The sequence below is a fragment of the Lissotriton helveticus genome, chromosome 11 (assembly GCF_964261635.1).
Source record: "Lissotriton helveticus chromosome 11, aLisHel1.1, whole genome shotgun sequence".
Taxonomy (NCBI): domain Eukaryota; kingdom Metazoa; phylum Chordata; class Amphibia; order Caudata; family Salamandridae; genus Lissotriton; species Lissotriton helveticus.
The window spans coordinates 125,701,336-125,726,734 of record NC_136072.1 but is presented as its reverse complement, the minus strand read 5'-3'; the positions used below and the strand labels follow the sequence as shown (position 1 = coordinate 125,726,734).

The 25,399-nt window shown below is 41.4% G+C and overlaps 1 protein-coding gene across 4 annotated transcripts in view; it reads left to right on the top strand.

Moving 5' to 3' along the window:
• MCF2L2 (MCF.2 cell line derived transforming sequence-like 2) overlaps positions 1-25,399 on the top strand; it is a 2,082,183-nt gene that overhangs the window by 289,469 nt on the left and 1,767,315 nt on the right. For all 4 annotated transcript variants that reach the window (XM_078665987.1, XM_078665986.1, XM_078665989.1 and 1 more), the window contains exon 2: positions 14,946-15,029. In XM_078665987.1, the coding sequence (XP_078522113.1) occupies positions 14,946-15,029 (84 nt within the window). The remainder of the gene's footprint in view (positions 1-14,945; positions 15,030-25,399) is intronic.

Below are 25,399 nucleotides of genomic sequence, written 5' to 3'. Positions count from 1 at the left end.
ATCCAATGAAATCTAAGTCAGGTCCTAGTTCTCTTGGAGTTTGAGTTAAGAAAACATTGTGATTACAGGGAGAATCAGTGAACAGATGCCATTCTCCTCCCTTGTACTTAATTTGTCATCCTTGCTGGGATTCACACTTGCATATATCAGCAGCAGAGCCTAGCTCACAGAGAGGTATTCGAGATCACAACAGAAAAGAGAGAGTGAATAATCACAGCCTAATTGTCTGTAGTCACAGCCCATTCTCTGCGCTTGCAGAGGTTATAAGAGACTCAATTAAACAGTCATTCTTCAAGTTTCCGGAAGAAGTAGCTTTCCAGTAAAAGTAACTCAACAGGGGCTTATTCCGGAAGAGAGATGCTAGAATAGGAGAGGAGCTCTGAGAACTTGAATTGAATGTGATCTGCCATCAGGACCTGCCCTAGAAATTAAGATACCCTTGGGGAAATCGACCAAGTCCCCTCCATCACACCTCCCTTCCGCACCACAAAATGTGTGCACACACGTACAAAAACAAACAGTGTCAAATTTAATAGGTTGGGCCTTTTCGCTTTCCCAGTGAAGACCTCTTTGGCTTTGTCAATAATTTTTGCAAATGCTCAATAGTATCAGTAAAAAAAATGGGGTTTCACACGTGTGCCATCACACATGCACGCACATGTGCCATTACATGCTTCATGATGCTGCAGCAACCCAGTTTGATGACCTAGACATGTGCTGCTTCACCATGAATATGCGTGAATGACATGATCCCCATACAAGTCTACACATTTTTGTTTTCATTTCTTTAACTGATGCTGTGCATCATTGAGAAAAAAACCAATTGGTCATGCCCTCAGGCAAATTTTTAGGAGTGACAGGTTATAAGTCAGAGCTCTAATTTATTTATTTCCTTTGGGTAGAAACCACAAATGCAGACAAAGCGAGGAAAACCCAAATACAAGCACCCAAAAGTTAGATTTATATGAAGAACATTTTTTGATTGCAAATTTGTGTCTTTTAAAAGGATAGCCACTAGTGCACTTCCGACTCTTCTTCAAAATCTCGATCTTTGCGTCTTAGCTTTAAGTTGGATAAGGATCACTGTGATTCTCTGAAACCATATAACACTATATGGGGAAACATCCCTTACAACGGAACCGCTACAACGTGGTACGTTACGACGCAGTTTTAACAACGAAAGTCGTTACAACGACTTTCGCTGGAGGGCGCTCTAGGATAGGGGATAGTTTAATTTACTATCCAACACCTTGCCTACTATCCACGGGGACTGGTGTTGGAATAGTAAATTAAACTATTCACTATCAGCGTCCCCCTAACGCAAGTCGTTGTAACGACTTGCGTTGTTAAAACTGCGTCGTAAAGGGACGCGTTGTAACGGTACGCGTTGTACCGTCATAGATCCCACTATATGTAATAATATTTCATTAGGATTAGTCTGGACATATTTATCCTTTCAAATTCCACATAACGTTAGAAGTCTTATTATGACTATACGTTTCAGAAGAGTTATTTTAAATAATGTATTGGTGAAATGGTCCAAGAACTCCCAAAAATCATCATTTATGAATTTATTTTTTGGTCTATATATAGAGGAAAAGTCTCATGTATTTGACACTAATGCTTTCCTCGTGTTTTTCTATAATTTCTTAATTGTAAAGTTGATACACACAACATTGTAGAATATTTAATAATATCTATATGTGAAATTGGATTTTGTCTTGGATGCAATAGACAACACAAGGATTCTAAGATATTAGGATGTTTTATTGAAGATTTCCCACACTAATGATTTTTTCACACCAATGTTTATTCAGATTGTGCAGTCAGAACACGATTTTGTTGTTTTTAAGTTTTGTTAATCACATGCACCTAAGTATTTTCTGTACATAGACTTTATTGTCTCTTTCAGTTTAAAATATGCAACAAAGAATTTGAAAAAAGGTTGAATAAAAAGGTACAAATAAAGTACCGGATCAAATGAAAAGAAACAGTTTGGTCTAGCGCAAACTCAAAACGTCGAAACAATTCAGGTCCTGGCACACCTCCCTGTTACAGACATAATAATATTATAGGCATTTCCTTTGTATTTATACCTGTTTTCGAAACAGTTGAGGAAAAAACAGAACAGTGTTAATGAGATTACCAGAGCTAAAGTCTGTGTCTTTACAGATGTTTTCAACAATAGACTTGAACTCCAAGTATCTTTGCCTGTAATTATTGCAAGACTTCACAGTAATAACTATTAATGTTTAAATGTAGTGAAGCAGTGAAAAATCAGCAGCTCCAGTACCTGACAATTTTACAGGTCAGATACATTAAGACCTTTTTTAATGAGGGGGTTGCTCTGTAAATGTTTTTATCTCAATACAATGAAATTGTCTCTTTCAAATTCAACTCTATGGATGTGACAGACTACTTTCCGCCCCCAAAAATAGATATTTATAATGTCAAAATAATAAGACTTTGAATTTATTTCTACATAAGGAAGGGTAAGAACTAGGGGCCAAATGTAGATAAATTAGAAACAGTGATTTTCAAATTGCAACTTTTACCGAATCACAATTAGGAAATCGCAATTCCTAATACACTAAAGACTTATTCTTAAAATAGCGATTCTTAGTGAGGTCACAAATCGACCTACTGCATGAATATTAATGAGGCAGGTGTCAGTGTGAGACCTAATATGTATAGCTGCCATCACAGGGATGCCATGCCTGTGATAGTTTTTAAATACAACAATTATTTTTTGCAACATGCAAGAAAATTTTAAGTGGTGGATAGGTTAGTCAGTTATTTGGATTCGGAAGGATAGCAGAAGGATTGAAGAGGGGAAAAAAGGTTTGTATGTATATAGCGCTTGTTAACCCTGATGGGGTGTTGAAGCACGCTACTCCGGAAACCCATAAAGCATTAGTGCTGAATTAGTATGGTGAAATATGAAAGTAATTTGAGTGGTGGATATTAGTCAGTTTTTTGGAGTGAGAAGGGTAGTGGAGTGATAAAATGGAAGAAAGGTTTGCATTCATGTGGCACCTATTACCCCTGATGGGTGTTGAAGTGCTTTTCTCTCAAGTAGGACGCTACTCATGAACCCTTAAAATTTAATTATTTAAGAGTAGGCAGTAGGCTGTAGGGCCATTGCCAGCTCTTAAAAAATATATCTTTTTTACATTATCAAAGGGAAAAAGGGTGTCTGGAGACCCCTTCCCATTTGCGAATGGTTTATCACCTCCTACGAGGAGATGGTAAAATATTAATGTTTTGCAACTGGAATTCAGTTGCGATTCGGTATTTGGAGGGTATGCCCTTAACAGGCCCCTTCCAAATACTGATTTCCAAAGCCAAATTGCGATTCGGTAACAAGTTACAGAATCGCAATGTGTTTTTTGTACATTAAAAATTCCTTTTTTACGGTCACAAACTGCCTAATTCTGGGATTCAGGGCATATGTGACCTCCAATAAAGCGTTGTATGTATGGCCCTAGATAATTTAAGTAAGTAGAAACAAAGAGGAAGGGCAGGAATAGGTAAAAAGGAAATATGTGGGTTTCCCTTCCCCATATAAAGTAGAAAAAGGAAAAGAAAAGAAAACTTAGACAGAAAAATGATTACAAAAAACTGAAAAGGGAGCAGCAGGATGAGGAAAGAAAATTGGTTTGAGGGGTTATACCTACCCAAGAAGGAAAAAAGAGAGAGGAAAAAAGAAGGGAACATTAAAGGACAGAAAGGAAAGAAGGAAAAAAAGGGGAGCAAGGAAAAATATACACAAGATAAAACTGCAGTAATAATAAAAAAATATACGCACAAGAAGAGAAAAAATCAAAGTAAACAAAAAAACAGAATAAATACCTTGAAGTAATACAAAGTTTAGCAAAAAAATCACATTTATGAGGCCTAGCCCTTTCAATATACACCATTTATTGATGAACAATAGCAGAGTTTGTCCTTGGAGTAACTCAGATATCTACTAACAGCTGAGCACTGAAGTGATGTTTCATGGTGTGAGTGGGTCAGACTGCTATCAAGTAGGTGACAGCTAGACAGGTATCTAAAGCCATAGCGCTCTCTTTAAATATTATTAAAATCACTATCTTGGGAGAAATGTTTGAGTGCTATATGGAAATAAGCTTTGTCTCTGTGAGCCCCTTGGTCTTTCTCCTTTCCTGACATGGCATTTATTCTGTGTCCTGAGCTTACCCTGCCAAGTGGTTCAAAACAACTTTATTATGGTGAAATGTATCTCCTGTCCACAAAAAAGTTGATTCAGCTAGAGATAAGAGACTTTGATCATTATTGGATACGATCAATGTACAGTTTGTACATTTAGAGTATGAAATCCAAATAGTATTTGGACAGTATTGTATAGTTAAGGTATGTTTGCCTGGTGGTTAAAGGGATCTATTTAAAACACCCATCTACAAAGTCAAGATATTGGGTCAGTTGTCATTGTTATTTGGCAATGGCCAGGGCTGGACTGGCCCTAAGTGATGCAGGTAAAAGCCCTGGTGGTCTAGGAAGATTTCAGAGCTAGGTGGGCTCAGCGATCATTAGCCACTTTATCCTGGAAAGCATCCCTGAGGCTGAGGGAGAAAGCACTTTTCATATAGATACCTACATGATTTGGTGCTAATCAAAATGGATCTTCCAGACCATACAGTACTTAAGAAGAGTTTGAAACACCTTTAAAGCTTTAGCCAATATATCTGTAAAATGAATGGTCTGGGAGGGCCCACTTCAAGGAAAACCACACTGGGGGTGACTACAAATTATTCCAGTGAGTGTTGGACTAAATCGCTGTCAACAAAATAGTCTGAAATACAAAATGCTCTCCTATAGTGGCACCCAGTGACTAAAGCACGTGAGCCTGACCCTCCCTAGAGAGTTCCTTTCACCTTTCCATCCATCCATGTAATGTATCCATCCATCCATGTATCCATCCATCCATTCCATCCATCCATCCATCCATCTAGCCATTCCATCCACCTATTCCATCCACCTTCTCACCCTTGCTTCAAGCCACCAATCTTAGTACCATTTCTTCTTTCTATCCTTCCATCCTTGCATCATCCGTCTTTTAATCCATCCTTTTACACTTCCGTCCATCCTTTTACACTTCTCTCCTTCCTTTCACACTTCAACCATCTACCCTTCACGCGATCCTTCCTTTCACCCTTTCACACCCTTCACCCTTCATTACGTTCTCCCTTCATTTCATCAATCCATCCATTCTTTGAATATTTCCTCTAATATTTTCGTTCTATCCTTTGACTCATTTCACCCTTCCTTCACACCTTGTTTCTTTCTTTATTGCCTCCTTACTAACCATTTCCAACTACCCATCTGTCTTTTTTCTCCTCTTTATTTTTCTTTTCTTTCATTACTTATTTCTGCTCTTTCCCCTCTGTTTGCTTTTTTCCCCATATTTCCTTCACGTATCTTTATCCTTCATGACTCTTGGCTCATTTAGCAGACCTGGGCCAATCCCTACAGCCCTTGCTTGTTACTCCCTTGCTGTATTATATATATATGAGCCAGTGTCTGCAAACCTGCAGACAGGACAGGCCATAAAGAACTAACCAGTGAGGTTTGCCCAGCTCACCAGTCCACTGGCTCAGTGCCACACCCCCTCCCCACAGCAGATGTTAAACTGAGGGTTTCTCAACCCCATTGAATCCAGCGCTGGCATTAAATTATATTCCAAGATGAAGTCTGCTCCCAGGCCTGCCTTATGGCTCGTCCTCCTCTGCTTCAAGTATCTTTTATTTTTTTTTAAACGTTCTTACTTTTCTGCAATCTGTGTACATTGTTGAGAAGGTGGAATTCACGATTTTTCATAGTACTTGTTGTTCTTGATGGGGGTTATTGTCCCTTTTCCATTCCTTGGCCATTGCTTTATTAGTTGCCACGGATACCAATACATGTTTTGTGTCTTGTTGCAAGGCATGTAGAGAAAGCAAGAAAATCCACACCTGAAAACTCAGCAAGAAGCATTGCTACCCATTCGGGGCTGAAGATGACTTTGTGCCTCCAAGGACACCACGTTGACAATCGGGGGATCAATATGGTGCTTGTTCCTCAATTAGAAAGTGGTTTTAGATTCCAGCTAGAAAGCATCAGAAGCCGGTCCAGAGTGAGAAGGAAGCGGGGGTTGGGGGACTGAGTGAGCACACGCGGGTAGGGGAAGGCGGTGTGAAGGGGTGGATGTTTTTATGGAATGAGATGTGGTTGGGAGTTACTCATCAACAAGATGTGTCTTGATTTTTTTCTGTATTGAAAGAGAAAGAGTACATATTCTAAGTGGGACAGCATTCCATACTCTTGGAGCACAACATAAGAAGATCTGGTGCTAAGGTTTTTCCATCTGTTGTTCTATTAGTCCATTTCATTTGGCAATGTTGCTGCAGCGTATCTTGGAAGATCCCGCTGATGTCTTAAATTTAGTTGCTATATACTGTGTGGTGCCAAAGCGTATGGCCTTACGAGTCATGCAACAGGTCGTGAAGGTGATGCATGCTGAGAGGGGGAGTCAGAGGGCATCTATGTTGGTGGATGTAATCCTGTCAAACCACTGGAGACCTTTGATGAGGCTTCTGTATGGAGAGCACTTTTCAGAGAAGGCAGATCTGGGATTTCAGACAGTAGAGCTTTGCCTCAGTTGTGGTGGGATAACACTAGAGTTTGGATGTCTGTTCTGAAGTTGTCGTCTTGGAGGAATGTCTTAACTCTGTAGAGTATGGACAGTTGATGCCAGGTTGTCTTTTTCTTATGCACAGTGTTGATTTTGAAGCTGAGGTTAGAATCAACGGGGGAAGTAAATGATTAGGCGCTGTTCATGAGTTGAATACTGAACCATCGAGGTTCAACTTGTCGAGCTATTTCTGCGCCTGGGGTTATATGCTAGTGTTGATGATGTGAGCGAACTCCATCCTGGGAGGGCTCACTTTGAGATGTGCCCGTGGGTGGGGGCAAGAGAATTATTCAATTTGGTGTTGTCATGGTTAAAGGTGATCTTCAGGTAGAGCTGGGTATTGTTCATTTCCTGGGTAATGTCATTGGTGATTTCAAGGGCATTGTAAAAATATTTGGAAGGTTTCTTTCTCTGTGTAGTATTAGTGTCTGAAGCCAGATTGTTAGTTCTGCAGGCGGTCATTGAGTCTGATTTTGTCATGAAGCTGGTGGCGACAGCCTTTTCCATGACCTTTCTCAGGAAGGTAAGGTACATGATCGGATTATAATTGAGGTTGTCTTGATCAGTATTTGTTTTTTTAGGAGACTGGGGCCATCCTGAGGACATATGAAATAGTTTCCTTGGAGTAGGACAGTTTTGTCAATATTAAGGTGTCAGCATTGTAGGAGTGCCTTCTAGTGATTAAAGTGTGCCCGTCGGGTCTTCTGGGGAGAATGGCACAATGTTTTTATTGACTTCTGTTGGTCATGATGAGTTGGAGAAGGGTGGAATAGGTTGTTGCCTCTGGCTGCGTAATCAGTACATTATATCAATACATGTGTTATGGATCACCTGTCGCACTCCCAGTCACCAAGCCTAAGCATTACCATATATTTCTGCATTACAGGAAATGAATGTCCAACATGGTAATGTGTACCATTGAAAATAAGATCACCCTAATCACATACTTAGTACAGTACTCACGCTACCTTGGTACTGTGCTCTTTCAAGAGGAATGACAAAATCCATATTTGAACTTTTATATCATAGTTCAAGGACAAAACTGTAGCATTTGTATGATGTTCCATAGACATGACCAAGTCAACAATTACTCTAAGTGTTTTACCTTCTCCACTTGGGTAATGCGATTCCTAGTAATTGAAATCTGTTTCTATAATTCTCAGGTTTTATGCAATATTTATTTTAGGGAGAATTGGTGGGACCAATTTATATTTTGGGTGAACAGGTACTCAGTCACAAATGTGACGGGTATCACTTCCACGTTATTAAACGTTTCTTAGTAAGCAACTCACTTGTGATAGGGCAGATGGGATATTCGTCACGTTTGTGACGGAGTACCCGCCCGCCAAGATTCTAAATCAGGGCCTATGTTTGTCTTCCATTGAGATGCAGCCATTCAGTGGTATTAAAGCTGTTAACTGCGGAGAGGCCAGAGCGGCTGACACTCAGGTCAATTTGTAAATCAGGAGTGAGGATCAAGACTACATGAGTGTGTGCTATTGTGAGTTTATACCATGATTGACAACATCAGCTCTTGCATGCTTCTAAAAAGTGCCAAAACTATTACCAGCTGCCGATACTTGAATCTTTGGTAGGTATAGCCACTACACACGCTATCCATGATAGATGAGTACTTTTTTTTACTGCACACTGCTGTCACTGCTCCTGAAACTCACTCTGTAATTTCTGGATGGCAGTCAATTATTACTCCAGATGTATTTCCTTGCTACTTGGAATCAAGAAATTATGTTTCCACCTGTTGCTTTAAATTACAGTGCTACCTGAAGAGCCTGTACTCTCAGAAGGATGGTAATCTACCACCTGCTGTATCTATGTAGGGGTTAGCTTTCACTGTCTGTTCTAATGAGGAAATGGTCTTGCACCAACGCAACAGGGTTTCAGCCTTGCTGTGTGTTGACCCATACTCGTTATTTCTGCTCTCATTAGTTTTCAGTACATTTCATTGATCCCTTGACTATGCATCACTTGCTGCTTTGTTGAGCGTATTCTGTCTTGTGGTTACTTCAGAGTAGGGGTGATTTGCTTTTGTGTAATTACACAAAATATCAAGAAGGTTATGTGAGATAATGCATGTTGGACTTGGCCCTCTCGCAGGGTCATCCCCAAACCTTTTGCCTTCACCCTTCTGCTTTCTGAACCTGTTTTTGTTGGCTTTTAAATCTCTGCGCACATTCAACTGCTAACCAGTGCTAAAAGACTTGTGCTCTCTCATTTAAACATGGTAAAACTGACTTACACCTAATTAATATATGTTACTTACCTCTAAGTCCCTAGTAAAGTGGTACTACATTTACCAAAGACCTGTAAATTAAATGCTACTAGTGGGCCTGCTGCACTGAGTGTGACACCCACTTAGATAGCCCTTTAAACATGTCTCAGGCCTGCCATTGCAGCCTGTGTTTGTGGTTTTAAATTGCCATTTCAAGCAGAATAAACATTTTGTTGATTTGTGCTGTACCGGTGGAATAAATTCTTCACTTGCATAAGGTAATCAATTTGACTTTTAGTTTATTTGTTATCCATTTAGTGAATCTTAATCTGATTTTGTTTTTTCATTCTAGTCATTTGAGTTCAAACATTTGTGCCCATCAATTTGCCCAACGCATTTCGGGCTGCGCCCTTCATCCGGGGCTTGCTTCACAGCGAACTTATGTCTTACACGTAATTGCAGACAGAATATAACATGTTCATCATTTGTATCCGCGGGGTCAAATGGTGTCTGCTCGCGTCCGTCAGAAGACTTCTTGCACCATAAACAAAGTTTAAACTGATTAAAAGATATAACACAGCATGCGTGAGTCTCACCATAGTTGAAAATAAACCGTTTGCCAGGCCTAAACGTTTCTTTTTAATACATTTTAGTCACCCCTAGGGTAGGGTCTAAGGCGCCCATAGGGGAGAGTGCAGTGTATTTAAAAAGTTGGACATATACTTTTGTATTTTGCATGTCCTCGTAATGAGAAATTCTTCCATTTGTTTTTCACTACTGCAAGGTCTGCCTCTTCCATAGGATATTATTGAGTTACCTTACTACTTTTGATAAGCAATAGCGTTCAATTCGGAGCAGGTAGGAGTGTCGAGTTTGGTCTCTAAAGAATTGTAATTTAAAACCTTTAATGGTAAAGTCAGATTTTAAGTCACAATTTTGAAAATGCCACTTTTAGAAAATTAAAGACACACAATTGATGGACAGAGAGCTGAATAAATCAAACATTCACCCCCCAGTCAAGAGATCTGGGTTAAATCCATTGTCTTTTGCTCACCATGCCACCTCAGTTTAGATCCAGCCACATGCAAATCAGTCTTGACCCTGTTCCCCCTGGGAACCATCCACCCCGAACTGCCAAGCCAGATCCTCCCTAGACCAGAAACAAGCATCCTAGGACCGGTTTTGGGGTATCACCCCTCATCAGCCAGGCTAGCTTTAATCTAGTGTTATATGCCAAAGGGGATACCCGAAATGCTACCAGACCCGGGTTAAACTTACAGTATAATAAACAAATGGTCACAGTAGCAATCTTTTTTTAAAACAAAAAGAAATAAAGAGCAGCATTCACACTACCACTGTATGTTGATCTGCACTGAATGCAATTTTATTTTTCAGCAAAAATTCACTTTTGGTTTGGCAACGCAGTTGCTCTCCCATCTCCAATCAATCAAATCAGAGAAAGGTGCACTAGTGCTGGGGAAAACGACGGGGTTTTAAGGGTCAGAGTGATTGTGTGAGGAAGGACAAGGGAAAGGTGGTGTGGCATAAATACATCAAATTCACATAGTGAGACCAATCCTGGCCTGACATAGGTCAAATGTTCCAATTATATCACATAGCATAATATGGACACTGATAGAGGTTCTCAGTTGTCGGGGCTTGTGTGGTAGTAGTTGTCAACGTTTCGACCCCTGGGGAGATCAAGGTGAATCCGGCCTTAGAATGGGGTCTTCATCAGGACTGCATAACAAAGGAGCACCTAATTGTTCGTCAGCTCATGAATTGCGGCTGGACAGTCAAAGGAAATGGTCTTGAACCGGCTCTAAGTAACACAAAAAATATGGCCAGTACATCAATAACTAGATGCAGTGCAAATAGTTATGCTATGTGATATAATTGGAAAATTTGACCTATGTCAGGTCAGGATTTGAAATGTAGGTAATTTATAGTTGCCAGTCTCTCAGTGGCGGCCGACATGACCCCCGGGTGGCGTGGTGGGGGCTGGGAGGGGGAGAGTTGGGGGGGGGGGGCTGGGATTGCGCAATGGAATATATATATATATATATATATATATATATATATATATATATATATATATTCATTTACTTTGTCTTGCCGCCGGGTCTCACGTCTCTGCTCCTGCTCTCCTCGTGGGACAGGAAGCCAAGAAGAACAGCCTGGCTCCCCTGAACAATCACAACGCTACATTTCAGCGTTGTGAATTGTAGGCACCCAGGCTCCCTTGATCAATCACAACGCTGCAATGCAGAGGCCCAACCAAGCAGTCACTACGCACTTAGGAGTGGGAAACCACTCTTTCCTTGCCCTGATCCGGAAGCAGAGCAGCCCCACCCACCCGCCTGCCTGCAAAGGAAACATAAAATGATAATAACTTAAAGTTATACTTAAAGTTATTATCATGTTATATTTCCTTCACTTTTCACTGCTCAAAAGCAGTGGGGTAACGCTCCTCCACCATAGCAGAGGAGCCACCACTGCTGCCTCTGCCCCTGCACTAGCCGAGCCTTGAAAATATTTGACCTGTCAAGTAAAATGTATTAACTTGTAGAGCGTTTCTCCTTGCATCAGCAACATTGCAATTTGCATCAGCACACGTGGGACACTACTGCCAACAAATGACTAAACATATCGGCCAAAAAATGAGACTGGAACATGAACTGGATCCACCTTAGTGAAGGAGCCGCCACTGGCTTTCATGCGTTTTATATTAAGAACTGCATGAGAGTAACGCAAGGATTTGTCGGGTCATGTAAAACCAGCGCTCCAAAGGAGACCAGGGATGCCGTGCAGTATTCCCCCCTGGCTCCTTAACAGAACATATGTTTAAGGCCTAAACTGTACATGTTGGGGTGGCCGTAGCCTATTTGAGAGACCCCCCCCCCCCCCAGTTTTTTCATCCCACTTAAAGCCCTGGAAGAGGGTGATGTGTTGGCACTCTACAGAAGTCTTACAAGAATATATAAATACAGAGATGAATACAATCAGTGAAAGCCATATATTTGCATCCCCCCTGTTGACATAGCCTTTAAAAAAAGGAGAGAACGAAGAGCTTATCAGTGGGCAATGACTAGCTGCCCACTTTGAAGCCACCAGGCACAGCAGTGATACATAAGCAGGGCTCCAGTCGGGGTACCACGCGGGAGGACGGCGCCCCCCACTTATTTTATAGGGAGCTCGATAACTGGAGCAAATGGAGCCTCACATTTACTCTTTGGCCTCTCTGGGGGCGATATTGGAGCTCATTCAGAACGCTGCTCACACGCTGGCTTCTCTGATGCAATTGCATCCATGGGGTGAGCGAGGGGATGCAATGAGTCTGATGGTGCAAGGCACCTTTCGTGACGTCAGCCCCTAATCCCTCCCCCCCCACACACACACACACTTCTTTTTATAGGACTTGTGTCCTGTACATAAGTACGTCTTTCATAGGGAGAAAAAAAGAAAGAAGGCCATAACCACATCACCGACAAATGGAGGACTCCAAAGGCCACCTTGGTGGTCATATTGGGCGTGTCAATCTTTGGACCGTTGGACAGAGCATTAACAAACCTGCAGCGTGCTTGCGTGTGCGTGCGCGCCTGTGGTGACTGTTTCCGTTGAGGAGAATGGAATGTTCGGGAAGAAACGTTCTGAGAGATTTGGAAGTGACAGTTGGGATCTCACGTGGAGGGTAACCACCTGACAGGACGTTATTTGTTATCGTGAGCTCTGCCACGTGACCGGTTCTTAAAAAATAAATGTTCCTGTTCACCTTACCATTTCATGGGGCCTCTCCACCAAATACAATACAGACCAGTGGCAATGCTTGTTTCAAATAATCAGACATTTTATTGACGTTATGCAAAAACAGCTGGGATAGAAAACATTGCACAGTACAAAGCATTCCAGTAGTAGAGCTATATGTGCAATGAACAAGGAGCTAGCGCCATCTCAGGCAGGGCCGGCTCTAGGGCGGTGCGATCGGTGCCACCGCACCGGGCGCTGACTTGGGGTGGTGGGGGCGCCATGTTAATCGCTTTAAAAGCGTACTTTCTCCCCGCAATTAAAATGACAACTCCAGTTATTAATGTTCTTCCCAGAGAGAGTCCAGAGCTTTGTCTACGGAAAGTTTTGACTGATCAAAGTTTTGACTCTTCAAGGGAAGAGGTGTGGCGCCGCGGCCAGGGCGACTGACACTGGAATCTGGGGACCACGTTCGATCCCTGGCTCCGGCGGCAGGTCAGCCCAGCACCATGTGACTCTGGGCAATAGCTTGCTTAATCTTCCCGAAGGCCCCCGAGCGCCTAGAGACCCTTACGGGTGATTGTGCGCTTTACAAATGTGGACTTTATCATAGGACAGAGGGTTAACATGCCTGCTGCAAAGAACGTGTCCCATTAACATCACAAAATGCATATAATATAAAAAGGTCAATGGGTAACCGGTTTTGTCAGAGATCCTTTTCTTACTTGCAGTTTTTAAGTTAAAAAGAAAACTCAGCCAATACCCAATAGGGTGCTTTCGCCTCGGGGGCCTTCACGTCTTCCAGGTGATGCTAGTTTTAATGATAAACTGGACTTTGTGCCTGCGGCTGTGGTAGCCTCCTGATGCCAACAGAGCTTGTGTCGCAGAAATTATAACCACAGGCACGCATTTCACGAAGAGGCGAGCCTCCAGACATCCGCTTGCTTGCATTATTTACAAGATCTGACACACAGCCGGGTCGGCGCAAGTTCACTCGACGGCAGGACAGATTGGAGTCCCCCCAAAAAGCTGCCCCCCCCCCCCCCCTCTTTGTGTCTGCACCTACAGCTGTGCCTGGCTTCCTTTCAGTCTGCGCTTCAAAGAAGCCTGCTTTGCTACCAAAATAATAATGTTCCATTGTTTCTCAAATCCCATTTCCCTGCTTTTTTGGGTAGAAACATGAAAAGGCACAGAAACTGCACAGGGTTTAAAAAAATGACAATTAAACAGGGTAGGTTTCTGCAGACCGTTGTAAGAGGCCAGGCTCTGAAGGGGCCCGTGGCCAACAGTCTGGAGAATTCGGTACACGATTGCATAATGTGCAGATAAATAAGAAGTGTATTATTTATAACAAAATCATGCTCTCTTCTGAGTGTGAAATTAGCCGGTATTACCCATATATTATTTTTTTTAATTAAATTGTTGACCGATATTCTAGGTGCATATGTACACATTACAGAATTGTAACCCTGGTTCTTGATGTTATTTTCATGTTTCACATAGTTGTATTGCAATAGACGGTCCCCTGATGAAGGCAGTTTTGCCAAAACGCGCGCAGCTTCCATCTACCCCATTGCTCTCATCAACTACAAATCAACCGTATTTTCAAAAATTTTTTGATCAAAACTATTGGATTGCAGTATGAATTTGATAACACTCTTTCTTGTCATGATTGCTTTGGATATATGTGACTTATTATCCTTTTCTGTTAATAGTTATTGACATTGTACTGTTTTCAATTTTAGAAAAAATGAAATGAATATAATGAAGGAACCTAAAAAAATAAATATATACATATATACAAAAAAATGAGTGATGAATATCAATAAAATCACAAATATATTTTTCATAACTAATTTGTAGTCTTGATCTATGTGTGAAGGATAAACATCTTTTCTACTCATATACCTAGAATATTTTGGCATATTTAACTGATGCTTGCTATCATTTTCTCACCTATTGTACAATTCGGTACACGAACCAGAAGAATGATTTATGAATGCATACATTTATGACACGCTTTATAAAATGCACAGCCCATGTTTCATTTGGAAACATTGCCCTGCACACAAAGCACTACAGTAGGGCGCGTGCTCGGGTTTCCCCGGACGTCAGAGCCTTCCTCTCGCGAGTCATGCGCTAACACACCGCGCGCGCCGGGCCCTGTCAGCCTCTGAGGGCCTCCTTTGTGGTGCACCGCGCTGGGGCAGCGTGCGTTTCTTTGCTTTCACTTCTGACGCATCTTTGGTATTCACGGGGCCCCTTTCCCTTTCTCCACAGATGAAATCATGCAGCAGGAGATAAGGCCTCTGGTGGCAGTGGACATTATAGAACAGCTTCACAAGCAGTTCGCCACCCTCTCAGGTAAGAACAGCTCTTTGTTTTTTTTTAAATATTTGGAAATCAGCTGTCATGAAGTGTTTTAGATATGACTTTTAGGCAAAAATTCGAAAGTTTCTTTAAGAAGTGATGCTTAAAAAAATATATTTTTTCATCTATTTTTCATATTATCCTCCTCCACCCAAACGCGTATTGCATTGTATTTTGCATTTATTTATTTATTTTAAAAGTTTTATTTTAGCGCTGGCTAGACCCAGTGGTATCAGAGCGCTTTAGATGAGATAGGACATTGTTTCAAAACATTGCTGCATAGTTACATCAGTTACAGTTGCAATTACCAGTATATGCTTAGGAAAAAAACGTGATCTTACACAATAATATAAGATATTAGCTCGTAGCATAGCCAAGACACACCTCATATGAGGAATGGAAGGAAGTGGGGGAAAGGTAGACAGGAGAGAGCAAAGCAGACAGAGCCAGGTATGTGTAGTGCCTCACACCCGTGCCTAGGCTTCAAAGCACTTTTCGATGGACACGTCACATGCTACTCAGTGGGTCCTGCTTGGTTGGAAGACGGTGGGTTTAGGGAGTGGGTTATGTTGGAACTATTTTGGTGTCCCTTGTGGTGGCCACACGGTTGCCCTTAACATGTCACAAATTGCGTCTCTCTAGCTTTTAGTGTTGTGGAGTAGTGAGCGATAGAGTGGTGCACCCTTATACATCATTGTGCATTCTGGTGTTTATAGTGTGGCCTTTGTAAGAAGTGTTTTGGTGTAGTGCATGATGGTGCACACTTATTGGATCATCTGTAGCTGCCCTTGAGCGTGGAGTGAAGAAGACTGCAGGATAGAATATTTTAAGATTATCCATAACATCAATGTAAAATGGATGGATAGAGTGTGGGTTTATAGTGTGGCCTATGTAGAAAATGTTTTATGGTCTGTGGTGATGACCAGATGGCTGGTAATAACATGGCTCAGTGATCTTGTAGGTGCGCTTCGGCGTAGATCGGAGCAAAGAGTGTTGAAAGAACCCTTTGCATATGCTAATATCTTCTATATTTGATGTTCCAACTTCCATTCCACTAACAGTACTTCTTCAGAACAACGTGTGATCTCTATCATTCTAAATGTAGCAAAACAATTTGCCTTGAGCAGAGGGTTCTCTGATAGAATTGTGGTAAGTGTGCAATCATGCTATTAAGATTATTAACATTGTTTCCACCTCGAAAGTTGCCATTTTTATCAAGCTACCTCAGAAAGGAGAGGCCTCTGAGTTTCGTGGTAGATTATTCAAGGTTCCATCGAAGACTTCTTGGAGGGTATTTTGGCGATGAATGTGCAGACAAGATTGGCACGTTGCAACGGTACAAAGGCAGAGTACCTGGTTCTTTTCTGAGAAGACCCCTAGCTGCCACTTGTGCATTCAAAAGCGAAGCCCTCTAGAGTGAAGTTAAACCCCAAGAGCCTGCAGCTCTGGAGGGAACATACCTTCTTAAGATCCACAGCCTCTGCGGAGAGTTTGTGTTTAATCCACTGAGCGGCAAAGTCAGGATCAGAAAACTGTGCAATGATAAGACCCATGGTATTACAAAGATTATACCCAAGGGAAAGTAACCCAGTGAGAAGCAGAATAAAGTAGATTCTTAGACCACTAGAGATGTTAAGAAAAACAAAATACATTTATCTCTGTAACATGACTGATCACAACTTGAAAGTCAATGAGCTAGTTCAGACTGTGCTGCCTTGCACCGGGGGTGTCATCACAATGGGGGTTAGTGCAGTACTGTGAAGCCAAGATCATCACCTTGAGGTGTGAACTTGGATTTAAAGAGAAGAATGAGGAATATTGCAAAATAATCCAATACACACACAAACAAATTCGAGCAGTGTTATTTTATTGCTATTTAAACACTGTAAATCTCATCAAAGGTGGAAGTAGAAACCAGAGGTGGCAGTATAATTTTTATTGTCTCTTGAGATTTTGTATTTTAGCAGACACCTGAAAATGTAAACAATCCATATCTATGCCCTCTATCTGCCACAAAACCCCAGCATTCATGCCAACACCCATACTAGTATTTTTGCAAGACTCATACATAGCTACTATTTGTGCGCTGTGCAACAAATACCAGTGTTTCCCAAGCAGATTATCTCCTTTTAAATGTGTGTGTACATCCATTGGCATTTCTACTTGCCAACTCAGCTGGTCATAGTGAGGGTAGGAGGTAGGAGTCATGGTACTGCCAACGCAGAGTCTACATGTGCAGTATTAAGACATTCAGACCAAGGTAGGGTTTACGTTTGTATAATGTATGTATATGCGCGTCCACTGTCAGCACATAAGGAACCTCCTGCTATCAATACCTCAGAAAACCCTTTGAATGATTCAAAATGGTCTACATTTGTGGACTGTGTTCTTATTTCAGGCTATTTTGATGTCTAGCTGGAACCACTACCTTGGCCTTCAGAGGAATTATGCCATAAGGTTATATACAACATACATTCTGAAAGAAATTGGCCAATGGTTGAGAGGGGTGAAACCCTACTCAAGTAGCAACCACAATCCTTGTCAGGGAGAGGCACAAGCCAGCTCTAAATTAGTCTGTGCCCAACCCTCGGGTAGCTTGGCACAGAATAGTCAGGCTTAACTTAGACGCAATGTGTAAAGTATTTGTGCATCACTTCAAACAGTAATAAAGTGAAAACATGGGCTTTCATTGACTGGGAATAGAAGAAATCCATAAGGAAAGCCTGCTTGAAGCCCACTCAAGACAGCACAAGTTAGATGAGGGGATCATGCATCGTCACTGTTTAAAATGTTAAGCAGTGAGTCAGTAATAGCTGTCTGCATATGTGGCTGTCGGAAGCATACTGGCAGGTCAGCTCTTGCACGTTTCTAGTATTATGTGACTAAAAGTCGGACGGGGTAGGACGGAGTGTGGTTCCAGGTCCTTGACATATAGGAAAAGGTCTCTTCGTCTTTTTTGGTTTTTTTACCTCTTGTTTTGGAGTCTGACATTTTCTTTGCTATCTGTGTTACATTTTAGGCAGATAGGCGGACATTAGTGGCAACTGGAATATAATTAATGCATTTGTGTGTAAACCAGGCTTGCTTCTTTTAGGACAGCCAGTGCAAGTTTATTAGGGGTTGGCTGATGGGCTTATGTTTGGCGTGGCGCCGCGGCTAGGGCGACTGACTCCGGAATCTGGGGATCACGGTTCGATCCCCGGCACCGGCGGCAGATTAGCCCAGCACCATGTGACTCTGGGCAATAGCTTGCTTAATCTTCCCGACGGCCCCCAGCGCCTAGAGACCCTTACGGGTGATTGTTCGCTTTTCAAATGTGGATTATATATTATTATATTATATATATTTATATCTCCCAACATTTAATAAAGTTAACTATGACACAGATAAGGGTTTCAAGGAGCCAGTGAGGGTTGGGGAAAGCTGCCAAAAAGTCATTAACACTAACAAGATGGAATGTGACCAGAGATTGCAAGAAGTTCCACACTTCTCCTTCAGAGAGAAATGACATTCCTATGAATCAGAGAGCTTGAATTGCAGAACGCTAATATTTTCTTGATGACATAGGAAGCGAAAGAGAAGGTTCAGTATCGGCCCGGCATTAGGTCAGTGCGACTGGTGCGGCCACACAAGGCGCTGACCTGGGAAGAGGGTGCTGACCTCAGGGAGGGGTGCTGTGATTAGCAATAACTTACGATTTAAAAACACCTGCAGTAGAGTTCCTTGTGCGTTCAGTTTTCAGACAGCATTAAACATTTGAAAATAGCTCATATGAAAAATGTTTCTGCTAGACAGAGGGATCAGAGATTTGTTTAGTGCCAGTTTTGACTCGCCATAATGTAGCACACATGGGTTAATATGCCTGCTGCAAAGAAAGAGTACTGTGAAGAGTACAGATCTGTATTTTATGCGGATAGCTGAGTGGGTTACTACTTTTGTCACAGTGATCCTTTTGGTACCGCAGATACAACCCTAATATAGAACAGTGATGTTTTTTAGCCTCTTTGGATTATTAAGGGGTGAGGTGGTATAGTGTCATAACACCAAGGCATTTCAAAATTAGACATGTTTTGGTTGGTGTTATTAGGAGTTTAATATTGTCAAACTTTTTGGAAATACATTTTAGACATGTACTTAGCGAAGGAGAATCAGCCTTTGTCTGTGAGATACTAGATGTTCATAATTGATGACACCTTCAGATAGAATTGTGCATCATCTGTGTACTGGTAGATGTGATTCTGTGTTGGATGAGTAATAGTACAAGAGATTTCACATAATTATTAAAGCCAACAGGGAGAGTATGGATCATTGAAGTACATTGTGATAGATTGGATGTCCGTAGAGTCCTCCGGTGTCCATGTGGACTCGTTGATCTCCACAGGCAAGGATGGAGATGAACACCTTGAGCAGAATTTCTGTTAATCCGGGACATGCTGCTCAGATAGAGATACACAAGATGTTGATGGTGGCCAAAGGTCTGAGCAATCGCAGTTGAATTCATAACACTCTCCCATAATTTGCAACATGTACAGGCCACATTATCTGCCTGATACTGATACATTTTCTGAGATAGCCTAGTTAATCAAGTCTTTTTTCTTCATGGAAAATTGAAACATATTAGAGAATTTTCAATTCAGTGTGGTAAATTGCTTAACTATTTTGAAAGTACAAGTACAATTAACTTAGCCATTGGTTTACAACTCCGTATTGCGGGTACTGAGGCATTAAATGAATCCTTTAACAAAGAGGCCAGAGACGCCTGAGGCTATTAGATTCCTGCACCTGATGGCACCCTGAAGTCACAACCAGGGAAATTTGTGAATGACCTAATTTCTATGATGTTTGCTACTTACATTTACAATATATTCATCTTACTTGCTAGTTCATTGATACATCTTTCTTGTGGTGACATATTCTGGACAATGTCCAGTATCAAATTGTTTGGCCAGGTCCTTTTGACATCTATTCCTAACTTTAAGTTGTTCTTCTTATGACTGTGACTGGTATGTCTTGTTGATGTAAAATGTGTTTATATTACTTGCTCACCCGGAATATGGATCCTTCAGACTTGTTTTCTTCAGAGCTTTGCTTATTCTCTTAAGGAATTCTGAATCACTGGCATCTTATAATGGGTGTTTTTCACGTGGCTTATTTCATGTTCTACCTCTGTGATTGACAGTATGATTGTAGGAATATAATTGACATATAGTAAAACTTGAAGCCAATAAACAAACATTTTTAATACCATCTTAAACTTTTCCTGAGTAACCCAAGGCTCAGTGACACACTGGTATCTTCAGTTTATTCCATAGTCATTCTTTTGTTATGTTACTTTATTTCTTTTATAGCGCACGGCAACTCCAGTGGAGCATCCCGGCGCTTTGGCAAAGCCTGTGTTAAATACATTGCAGGGAGAAGAATAATCAAAGTGTGGCAAATAGTTTGTCGCATATGTCACAGCCAGGGTGTTTAAACCAGAGGTGAAAGCCCCAGCCAAAGTGATATCAATTTCATGGTTTCGATCAAGCCCTACAGATTCTGTTTCATGATCTCTCTGATGATCTTTGCTACAGGATCAATTAATACCCATGGGTCTAAGTCAGCGTGAGGTCCCCCATTAGCTATTTTTGTAGATAGGACCAATCACCGAATTGAACCAACAGATATAAAGAGTAAGGGAATTGGAGTTGTAAGTGAATAGTTCTTTCAGCATTATTTTTATGAAGTAGACAGAATCACTGGCAAAGTCTGTAAAAACATGTGCTAAGTGATAAAGTTGTAGGTTTTATGAGGTGGTAGAACAAATCCAAGTACTGTCCTCATGTTTGTGTATTCAACTGATTCACAGGTAATAGATGGCCTGTGAGAAAGAAGACATTTAGGTGCTTAGTAATAACATACATATTCAGTTAGTGTGTGCAAGTAGTAATACCAGGCGGCATACTGCTAAATCTAAGGACCCCCTGCTAGAAATAAATCGACGGGGCAAGGAAGATTAGCTCAGAATTACAAAAAGAACCCCCGTCCGAACTTACTTTATCAATAGACAACCATCCTCATTTAGACAGAAATGTGATAAGTGCTCAGTGCAATTTTGATTCACATCAACATGTATTTATTTCATCACTAGTAATAATACATTTATTTCTTATTTACAATAGGGTAATCATTTTCATTCCATCATACATATTTTAAAAAAAATTCTGCAAAACGATTACTATTTTATTTTTGGGAAAACATATTAGAACACACTCATCTCATTACTTATGTACACCTACATGCCTCAATTGCCTGCATTCATCAGACAAAGGGCTTCACAAATGTTAGTTGAAAAACTCAATTCTTATGGGTCTGGAATAGACCTTGCTAGATCAAATCATTAATGTTGCTCAATATTAAACTTTGCTTCTATTCTCATAAATGAAACAATTCATACATCAAAACATCATAGGGAATATTCAATTTGTACAATCTATTCTTTTACAACGTTCTTGATTCTTCGTGCTTGTATGTTATTATTTTCCAAATATGGCGTAGCAAATATTTTTCTAAATCACGCGGTGTCCCTCCAATAGCCCAACCACTCTTGTTAAGTCATTAGCTATGTCTTTCCCCATTTTTCTATGTTTTTCCATTTGTGTATAGTGGGACTCTCTATCAGTTTATAAAGTTTACACACTTTGGGGCCTATTAGGATGGCGGTACTGGGACCGGCCACCAGTGGTGCGGCGGTCCCGCACTGTCCATTAGAAGGCCACCGCCACGGTGGCATCCCCCATCCACATCATTGTGGCGGGCGGTGCACACAGCACCGCCCACCACAATGCTGTAGCTGCACACTGTGCATTTGCATGCACAAAGTAGCAGGCACCGTGAGGTGCCTGCCACTTTGTGCATGCAAATGCAGGGGGGTACCATAGGTATCCCCCATGTGCCCCCCCACTCCCCAACATCCTGGGGGCCCACAATGGGCCCCCAACAGCGAAATCCGCATGCCTTTCAGTGCGGCAACGCCGGCACTGAAAGGCATGCATAGTAATCATATTCAAGCCTTTTCCACCCGGTCCACTCATCGACCGGGCAGAAAAGCGCGAGATGGTCTTACCGTCCGCCACGGTACCCCCGCTAACATAATCAGGTGGGAGTAAATTGCATGCGGGCGGAGGAGAATGTCGGGCGGATCACCACCGCCATATGGCGGTGGCGATCCGCCCGACATTCTAATAGACCACTTTGTGTCCTGTATTGTCTTAACCAATTTTTCAATGCCTGTCAACATTTTTCGTTGCTGCTCTTCTATTAGTTGGATAGGTTTCCCATGCTTGATGGCTTCTATTACAGGGGGGAGGAGGAGATTGGCCCCATTTGTTGTCTCTGTAGTTTTAGTGAGGTGTATCCCATACACTATAGGGAGGAGCCATTAATCTGAATGGTGTAATGCCCTGGAGTCTGTTTTCCAGTTCTTCACTTGCCTGTACCACAAGTATTTTAGATTTTTCTGTGTTAATCTTGTATCCAGATAGCTAACTGGTGGGATGGATGCTGAAGGATCTGTTTGAGTCAGCAGTATACCGTCCACAAAGAGTGATATTTTATGCATTGTCTCCCCAAACTCTATGCCTTCTATGTCCCTATGTTTGCAAATCGAATGCACCAATGACTTTATGGCCATCACAAATAGCAGTTATGATATTGGGCATCCCTTATAGTCCAGTCGTCACTTAGCCCGTGTTTTAGTATGAGCCTTTTCCTTATTCACTGTTTGACTCTGTCAAAAGCTTTTTCGGCATCTATGGCCAACACTGCCAGTTATGTAATTTTCTTATTGCCCGTTTCTATCAGGTGGGCAACTGTTTTTATGTTATCAAAAGTTTGTTGTTCTTTAATGAAACCTAATGGTGTTCATGTATGATGTCTGGGAGGATCCCAGGAAGCCTCATGGCCAGGATTTTTATGAACAGTTTGTGGCTTCAGTTTAAAAGTGCGATTGACCTGTACTAGGAACAGAGGGTGGGGCCCTTGCCTCATTTTGGGATAACAAGCACTTCCGCTTCATTCATTGTGTTGGGTATTGTTCTTCTTCTCACTATCTCTTCAAAGAGTTGGGTCAGTAAAACAACCAGGTGGCTTGTAAACATGTTGTAAAAGTCCTCAATAAAGCCATCCAGAGCCTTGCCTGTTCTGTTTTTAACTTCCTTTTTGGCTCTACTGACTTCTCCTTCATGTTATTCATTTTTGAGAGGGCACCCTTGAACATGCACTTTCGAATGGCCGGTCCACTGTGCAATGCCCTGCTGCTGGGCTTAGTCCTGCACTATCACAGCAAAGGTACAACTGACTACATAAATATCTATTACTTGGCTATGTGGGAAAAGATTAATTGTATCCTATATATTTTTATGTTTTTTTTTTGCATTTTACCTGCTCGTAATGAAATAAATAAATAAAAGTACAACAGCAACAGGGACAAAATAATGTATTCTCTGTGTACAGCGTGTGGCATTGCAGCTATTCACTAAATGCCAATGCTTTAGTTTACAGGGAGGTATTGTAATGTTTCAGTGACAAAGACATTTGCTGAACATTGCCCTGAAATGAATACAATGATTGAACAAGGACATGCTGTGCATTAAATTACAATTTAGAGAGATTAACATAGGGGGAAGTGCAGCCTGAAACAATCAGCAATCGTACTTTAAGAACTTTATTATTAACCTTTCCCATGGCTGAAGCAAAATGTGAATTTTCAAAAGATTGGTACTCAGGCCAATCAATTTTTGAATATTTTTAAAGCTATGAAGTTAAATAGTGTTGTTTAGACACCCAAGAGAAATGTCTTGAGCTATTGAACATGGGTCAAATTTGAGCCCGTAAAATCAACAAGCGAATGAGTGCAAGAGAGTGAGTGGCAAGTGAGTGAGTAAGACTAAAGGTGAGTGAATGAATACATTAAAGTGAGCATGAGTGAGAATATAATATTATGCTTGTGAATCTGCCATTTGTGCTGGCACAGTGAAGGTAATTCTTGTCTTATGGACGCAACCATGTTAAAATACTGGCACTGGCATACTGAAGGTAATCCTTAGCATGACAGGCACCTATAACAACCTATTGTCAGACTGGAGGTAATGCTTGGCATAATGGTAAAATACTGGTGCTAGCATATTATAAGTAATTCGTTCTGGAGGTAGTTCTTGGCATAATGGTAAAATACTTGCATACTACTGGTAATTATTTTCATACAGGGGACTTGTCCAAAAATGGTGGAGCTAGCATACTTAATGACATTCTTGGCATGGGGCAGCCATGGCAAAATGCTGGCACAGCACATTGGAGGTGATTATTGTTATGAGGGAGGACAACCCTGGCATGAAAGGGGGGCAACAATGACAAAATGCTGTCCCTGATATACTCAGGTCATTTTTGACAACAGGTCGCCCGTGATATATGAATGGTATTAATGGCAACCTTCTGGTTCCTGTATATTGCATGTAATCTTTGGCCTAGCTGGGCACCCATGACAAAATGCTGGCCTCTCACAAAGGATGTCATTTTTCTCATAAATGTGGACACCAATAGCACATTTTGATAAAGTGGAGTCAACTTCCGGGGAGCATCAGGTTTCATGTGCTTGGCTCAACATGAACTGACTTGAATATTTAAGGAGTGTCCTTTCCGAACATATATCTTTTAAAACAAATTTATGTGAATGTTGTGCTTTACAATACAGTATTTTACCCCGTTTTATTTGAAAATTTCTCGAGAGTAGGACCTCCGAAACCCACTTGGAAGAGGTCTGGCTCACTTGCTTCACTCACTCTCTACAGCTCAGGGCTAATGTGATGCCCCAGAACTTTCACAGATCATGGCAGATCCCTAATAGATGGTTTCTAAAATAAATAAGTTTATGTGTTGTCTTCTTATATTAATCATGCAGTTATTATGGAACTTCAGCGATGTTACTTATTGTGATATCATCAGGGTTAAAGTTATGTGCCATGACCTGCATTTTATTGTCAAAGATCATATTAGGTCACTGCCTATGATGCCATTAAGGTCAAGGGGCATGTGACGTCACTTCTGCTACCCCTGGTATTGTGGTGAATCGACATCCATGAAGTCAATCCCATTCGAAAAATGTCTTTCAAACTGACAGGAAGGCACATTGTTATGTCTAGGAGCTCTGCTGTCAGGGGCATCTCATCCGTTGGAGCTGAGGCGTGTTGCCCAACTTAACATACCTTCAAAGCCCCAGAGATGAAATAAAACATGGTAATTAATTACCATCTTATTTTTTATCCCGGTCCCGAACAGAGCGATAGGGCGGAGCGGGGGCTGCTGAGTGACAGCAGCAGGGAGGAGGG